Raw genomic sequence first — 7,500 nt, 5'->3', positions numbered from 1 at the left:
ATGAATATATTGGCAGGTGATGCTGAAATGATAACGATTGTACTGGTTGTTTCCAGCGTTACCATAACAGTGCAGTCCTCTGCTAGCTCTTGGACTGGATCTGTAGGATATAGGGATACGCATAGGGAACTCTGTCGGATTCACCAGCACTCGTTCGGACTGATTCACATGTGGTATGTGATTCCTCAAAGGGAATGAATGACTTCCAGCTGTTTTCCGGGCCTGAAACTACGCAACAATGTAAAGGCCGCTTTAATGTTCATCATAATCTGAATAATTTATCATAACAATTCTCATACTTTGTAGTTATATATCTTTTTCAATTAACTAAAAAAAAAAAATCAGACTCACTCCAGAAGCATTCACAATAGCCTTCATTACCCAGCACTGCTCTTGCATTGGTCCTTGAAAACCTGCATGGTACCCATGTGTATACAAATAGCAGACTGCCACATACATCCACACACAGCAGTAGCACATCAGTCAGCGCCCAACAGGCCGCCCCTCAGGCATGATAGACTTACCCTGTTGATTTTCATTGTTATTTGCACTATATGTGCCAGGGTGCTCCAGTTCGTGTTGTGACATTGTATTTGCCGCTTTTGAAATATGAATGCCAATAGCCCTTGCACAAGTGCCTGGGGAAAAGACTGGAGTGGATACTGGCGCCGTTACCATATTTCTTGGTGACGTTGAGCACTTCTCATAAAACAAAACAAAACAAAACAAAATTAAAAAAAAAGAAAAACATTGAGTCTAATGTTTGAATCCATAAGGACTCAACAGAAGCAACATAGCTTTGATTTAAATTCTACCCGCGACCCCATTGGGTGAACTCCTTTGGCTTAATAATCCTGATTGATTTTAGGCTAACGCTAGGTCTTTATACGTGTCCCACTCACCAGCATGCATTCACACCCACTTCCCCCTCCCCCAGACTTGAGGACTTGATCTTGAGTTCCTCTGACATTGTTTCTGGCGTTTATAAATGCGATCGTTATGGCTATAACAAGCTTTGTGCTCGGGGGAGTGCGGCGCTGTGCGACATTAATTAAACATTTGATTACCGTTCGCACTTTCCCTTGGCTGAGGAGAATTGGATTCCATCCTTTTCTTTTATCGACTGTGCACTCAAGCTCAACTTGATTTGATTGGAGAATTGATATTATGAAAAGAAAATTACTTCAATGCTGTGCTTGGTAGCAGACAAACCATTCTGTCTGCCTATGTGAGACACAGAGAGAGAGGAAAAAATAGGCACTTAAGACCCTTTGCACTCTCCTCAGTTTTCTCCTTCCAAAAACCCTCCCCAAAACTGATTTCATTCCTTCTCAGAGCGAATCTATTCAGGACTGAGGCAAGGAGGAATCCCCCCCTCCAACACACACACACACACACACACACACACACACACACACACACACACACACACACACACACACACACACACACACACACACTGAATTAAACAGACTGACTGCAAAGAAAGCAGTTTGATTATTTCCACTATCTAAAGAGGACAATGTCCTGATTTGTGATATGCATAAATTCATATTTATGGTAATGCTTCAGGAGTCCTGCCCACGAGCTTGGCCGGTGGAAAAAAAGAGAAAAAAACGCAAACACTGCCATGAGAAAGGTCAGCATATTTTACAGAAAATTTAGCCAGGCGCTCAGCTTCACTATTATTCATTCCAGTGACATGCTCTGCATCCAAGGTAATGTATAAAATGAGAGAGAGAGAGAGAAAGTGTGTGTGTGTGAGAGAGAGAGAGAGAGAGAGAGAGAGTGTGAGAGAGAGAGAGAGAGAGAAAGTGTGAGGAAGAGATATGGCTGATTTGAAATTTGAAGCTAATGAATCAGAACTAGAGTGTTGTTTGTGTTGTCTTCATAAAATGTTTCTCCATGACATGCCTCTCAGGGACGCCTCACAAAAGGCATGCCATCATAAAAAAGAGATGGAGATGTGATCGGACTGATTGTGTGTGTGTGTGTGTGTGTGTGTGTGTGTGTGTGTGTGCGTGTGTGTGTGTGTGTGTGTGGGTATGGGGGGCGGGGGTGTGTGAGAGAAATGATGTGTGTGTGTGTGTGTGTGTGTGTGTGTGTGTGTGTGTGTGTGTGAGAGAGTGCCGGCTCATGGTCGTGTGGCCAATACATGTGCCATTTAGCTTGAGGTTGTTAAGCCTAAATGAAACGGTTATATAAATGACATCTTCATTTTCAGTGTCATGCACATCAAGTGCTCGTTTTTAAGGTTGTCATTAAAAGCACAGACCAGTGGTTTGTAAAGCACAGTAATGGAATATGAATAGCCTATGTCTCAGTTCAGACAGGAGGACCATGATCTGATCCAGCTGGATTTTCATGTTGTTTACAGGCCACCTTGCACAAAACTACTAGCAGCATCAAATGTCAGTAGGACACAAAAAGAAGTAATCAATGCTGGTTACTTTTGCCCTTTATGTGCTCGGTCACCTTACCCACAAAACACTACATAAGATCACAAATGACCATTTTATTCCTGTAGTATCTCTAAGTAACGTACACTATTCAGACGTGTGTAGGATATGAGCCATCGTATTCAGGCACAATTGCTGTCACGTAGATAACATGCGGTGTATTGATTTGAGTCATCCTCAAAAGACGTGTTAGCCCTCATTATGTTAACACTGTTCGAAAACAGGTGCCTATCGTTCGAACGTTAGTGGTTGTGGTGGTGGGTGAGCTGAATGAAAACTGCTATTGTCTGGATTGGCTCGGATTTTTGTTGCGCTGCAAAAGTCACATGGGGGCGCCCTTCACCAGGTTTTTAGCGTCTCTGGCGTGGGGCGAAAAAGGACTGTTGAGGGGCGAGGGAGAGAAAAAGGTTCACTTTTGAATTGTTTGTCCTGACGTCAGCTGGCACAGCTCGGGTCGGGTGGCTGCTGCTGCTGCTGCTGCGTCTCTCGCGGAAACTCAATACATGCTCCGGCAGGATATCAGCAATCAATGCGCAACTTCGCTCCAGTCTCCGGAGTCGGAGTCGCTGTTTAGGATTTCAACCAACTGCCTACACGCAAGAAACTGGAACTAAAAAGACGTTATCATGAATTCTGGAGCTTTTCTACTGATGTTGTTTGTTAGGGTATACGCGGAAAATTTGGAAGGACCAACAGGTAAGGCACATTTCTTGTATTCGCATCTTAAGTGAACGCACCAGAGAAAGAGCCACGCAGTCTCGGGCGGAGGGACAGATTCAGTTTCATTCAAACGCCCAAAGCGGATCTTGTCTTAGGTAGTTTTAGGTTGCTTACTCACTGTAAGAGCATGTGTCGCCACTTGATATTAAGCGGACATATATGTGCGTAAAGATGTAGCCTATCAACTTTCCAGTAACAACTTAGCCTAACTTGTACACTCATAGCGAGAAGCATTATGAATGTTTTTTTAAAGAGCCGAGTAACCTGTCGTGGAAGTTGTGAAGGAACAATGAGTGACAGTTGCGGCTTGTCTTGCGGTCTTAGGTTGAAACTGAGACAGGCTGTCGTTAAATAAAAGATGGTCTGTCAAAAAGGGTTGATTTATTTCGTGTAGGCTATTGGCACCCGTTAGATGTGCCGAAAGAGCTTTTTGTGTTGTTTTTCCATGCCTGCTTTCGAAAAAACGAATTGTGGGTCTGTTAGTAGCCTACCAACACTAATGTACTTGTTCAACTGAAATGCGTTAATGTAATATTTTTCTCGGTGTTGCATATCCTACTGCAGCAGATATCCTAGGCTACTTATAGAAATAAAGATCAGCACAGTCTTTAAACACTCCGTATAGCTTCTTCACTCGTTCAATCTAGGTGGCCTGGGTGCGTCAGGTTGGTCTATTTGAGGGCAAAATAATAATACAAACATATTATGGAGTCTCCTACTGTTATTTGCCAGAATTGGTTCACTTGATAAGCTCCTATAGTTGCTGTTGTCGTCTCATAATTGCAGGGCATCTTCGTTGTAACTGTGTGCGTGTGTAGGTTATCTGACTGTGTTGGCCTACGTTCGTGTGCAAACAGAACGAGTGAGAGATTCGGCTCAAAATCAAAATGTGTGAGGAGAGAAAGTTTAAAAAACAGCCATGGTCATTCACATATCCATTCATTCATTCATTCATTCATTCATTCATTCATTCATTCATTCATTCATTCATTTTAGGTGCCTGCTCTATATTCAGGTATTGTGCTTATTTGTTTCTATTGGTTAGGCTACTAGTTTAATCAGTCAATTCGCGATTTGTTCCTACATCGTCACACACTGGTGAACAAGTATTAGCCTGATTTATGGCTTCATCACGCTATGGTGCACATCTTATGACATATTGGATTTTATCGTGTATTACTGTGCAAAGCCATAGACTATCCTGCCATTCAGTAAAACTTGATTTCTACATCGAAAGCACTGGACATGTTCAAATGGGCTGCATAGTCTAACTAATTAGGCTAAAACTGACTACTTCCTCTATATGGGCACATAGGCTACTTGAAAATATCAGCGCTGAGAAACAAGATTGAGTCGGAAAACAAAACCAGTGGACTGGATTTTGTTGTCGCCTATTTCTTGGAGATTTAATTATGCTACAAGGGCGGTTCAAAAAGCGATGTCCGTTGGAACGGGTCTGTCTGGCCGCGGGCCACTCTTTTGTTGCTGACAGAGTGTTGGGGAACTGTTGACCCTGGGTCTTGGCCTCTATTCTTCTGTTGAGTTGCCTCAGATTTCTTTTCTCTCGCTATCTCCCTCAGAGTCGGGTTAGGCAGTGGCAAAGCGAAAGGAATGGTTTTCAGGCCTGTGCAAGACCCAAGGTTATGGCGAATGTTGTATGTTACGCCTTTTCAAAGGGTTTTTTTTTATTTTGGATATCAATTACTGGCTTGTGAGGACAAAGCTACAGTTCTTTTTTCAACAACTGACCGAGTGGATTTTGAATTTCATGCCCATTAAAAAACAAACTGTTTATTAAATGTTCAAGGTCTCACCTCACCTTGGGGACAAACCACTTTGAAAGCAACCATTAGATAGGAGCGCCTATTAAAAATGTGTTTATATAGACTGTCTAAAATATCTGCTTGCTGACACTTTCTGGCAGGCTGTATTATGTTGTTGTCTGCTCTGTTTGTTATTTGCGCTGACCGGCTGACAAGTGGGAACGGTTCCTGGGGGGCTTGCGAGGACGGCTTCCCTTTGAATGCCCGCTCAAGCATGGCATGCTGGCCGTCAGTGCCTGATCACTGGCACATCATGCCAGCACTGTGGGCAGAAGGGGGCGGGGGGGTAATCTAATGTGAGGGTTTGGCATGAATAGTCAGGCTCTCTCTCTCTCTCTCTCTCACACACACACACACACACACACACACACACACACACACACACACACAGCAATGCTGGGTGGGTGCTTTCTTTAGGAGAGCAGTGTTTGTGCCATAGTTCTAAGGCTTCTTTTCACTGCTCCCTTATGATTTGATGAGCCTGCTGTTGCATTACTTTCTCAATTACTTTCTACTGAAACCAGCCCTTGGGTTACCGTTACAGTTGGACTTTCATGAACCCTAATTCAAACCAAAGCGCGCACACACACACACACACACACACACACACACACACACACACACACACACACACACACACACACACACACACACACACACACACACACACACAAACAAACACAAACATGCACACAACCTTTTTACTCATACACAGATATGCTGTCTCTCGCTCTCTCTCACACACCCACACACACACACACACACACACACACACACACACACACAGTTGGATTGGGAATTGACCAGAGCAGAGCAGAGCAGAGTGGAGTGGAGCGGTCAGGACGCTGTGTGCACTGGTGTGCATCTGTTTGATTTTAACCACACTGTAAATGAACCAGCGCTCTCTCTCTTTCTATCTCTCTCTCTCTCTTGCTCTCTCTATCCCTCTTCTCTCTATCTCTCTCTTTCTATCCCTCTTTTCTCTCTGTCCTCCTTCCTCTCTCTCTTCTCGTTCTCTATCCCTCTTTTTTCTCTCTCTATCCCTCTCTTTCTCTCTCTGTCCCCCCCTCCTCTCTCTCTCTCTCCATTTCTCTCTCCCTATGCTCTCCAGGGAAGCTGGCTGCCTTGCTGGAGTGCCCTCTCGCTGGTCCACTACCCCTGACTGATTCTGAAAAGAACCCCCCTCCTCCATACACACACACACACACACACACACACACACACACACACACACACACACACACACACACACACACACACACACACACACACACACACACACAGTACACTACATTTCACTAAACTGGCTGACCGTGGGCACATCTGCCCTAGAGATTCCCTCCCTTGTTTGTAATGCTCTACACTGGATAGATCGCTCAGAACGCAGTGTGTCGTAATAACCTCTCATGATCCCTTCTCTGCTTCTGTGCCTGAGTAGCAATAGATGAATTACAAACACAGACATTCTCTCTCTCTCTCTCTCTCTCTCTCTCTCTCTCTCTCTCTCTTTCACACACACATACACACACACACACACACACACTATCTCCCTCTCTGTCTCTCTCTGTCTCTCTCTCTCTCTCACACACACACACACACACACACACACACACACAGAAGAATTGATCAAGCCGGCCTTCGAAAAAAACACAGGCAGGTACTTAGCCACTTAGACGAGGCTGGCAGGCATGAATGGCGATCTTAACTGCACATTCATATAATGGATGGCTGTAGTGGTACATACTGCAGGAGATCATTTAGACAATCCCCCTCCCTCCCCTCCTCTGGCTCACACATCATCACAGACACACACACACACACACACTCACACACACACACACACACAGGGCCGTTTGTGTTTAAGTGGGACAGAACAGGGCAGCAGCGGAGGAGGGAGTCCTGCTTTACACACACACCCCCTCCCTGAAATGTTGTTCCCCACTGTAAACTTCAGGGCTGGCCAAGCAGCGATGGCTCAAAAATAGATTATATATATTTATATGAGTGTGTGTGTGTGTGTGAGAGAGAGAGAGAGGGAGAGGGAGAGGGAGAGGGGGGGGGGGGGTGTAAGTGGATGAGTGTGTAACCCAAGGGTGTAAGTGTGTTAGAAAGATAAAATAGTCTTGTGTGTGTTTGAGAGTGAGAAAGAGGGTCTTTGTTTGCTTTTCTTTCTATAGGCTACCACAAACTACCTGTGTAATTAGACATGTTTTGGCAATATAAAGTGCGTTTTTGGCATGCCAATAAAGCTGTATTGAATTGGAGATAGAGAGAGCGATAGAGAGAGATATAGAGAGAGACGGGGGGGGGGGGGCTGCTGTGCGTCTCTCATAGTCTCACACACACTTATGCACACTCCCCTCCATGCGCGTTTGTCTCTCGGTCTCCTCCCTTTATCAAAAAGCGATTCTCTCTTATCAGCATGCAGGGTCGCACAGGGGTCTTGGGCTCGGAGACGCAACAGGAAGGGCCATTTTTGTCTCCGCGAGAGTCCAGAT

The 7,500-nt window shown here is 44.7% G+C and overlaps 1 protein-coding gene across 1 annotated transcript in view; it reads left to right on the top strand.

The window, feature by feature from the left end:
* The first annotated feature begins 2,992 nt into the window (after positions 1-2,992).
* Positions 2,993-7,500, top strand: part of ptprua (protein tyrosine phosphatase receptor type Ua) — a 222,329-nt gene continuing 217,821 nt past the window's right edge. Inside the window, exon 1 of the mRNA XM_062528958.1 lies at positions 2,993-3,155. Within this exon, the coding sequence (XP_062384942.1) occupies positions 3,086-3,155 (70 nt within the window). The 5' untranslated portion in view covers positions 2,993-3,085. The remainder of the gene's footprint in view (positions 3,156-7,500) is intronic.

The sequence above is a fragment of the Sardina pilchardus genome, chromosome 24 (assembly GCF_963854185.1).
Source record: "Sardina pilchardus chromosome 24, fSarPil1.1, whole genome shotgun sequence".
Classification (NCBI taxonomy): domain Eukaryota; kingdom Metazoa; phylum Chordata; class Actinopteri; order Clupeiformes; family Clupeidae; genus Sardina; species Sardina pilchardus.
This window is presented reverse-complemented; position numbering and strand designations above follow the sequence as displayed.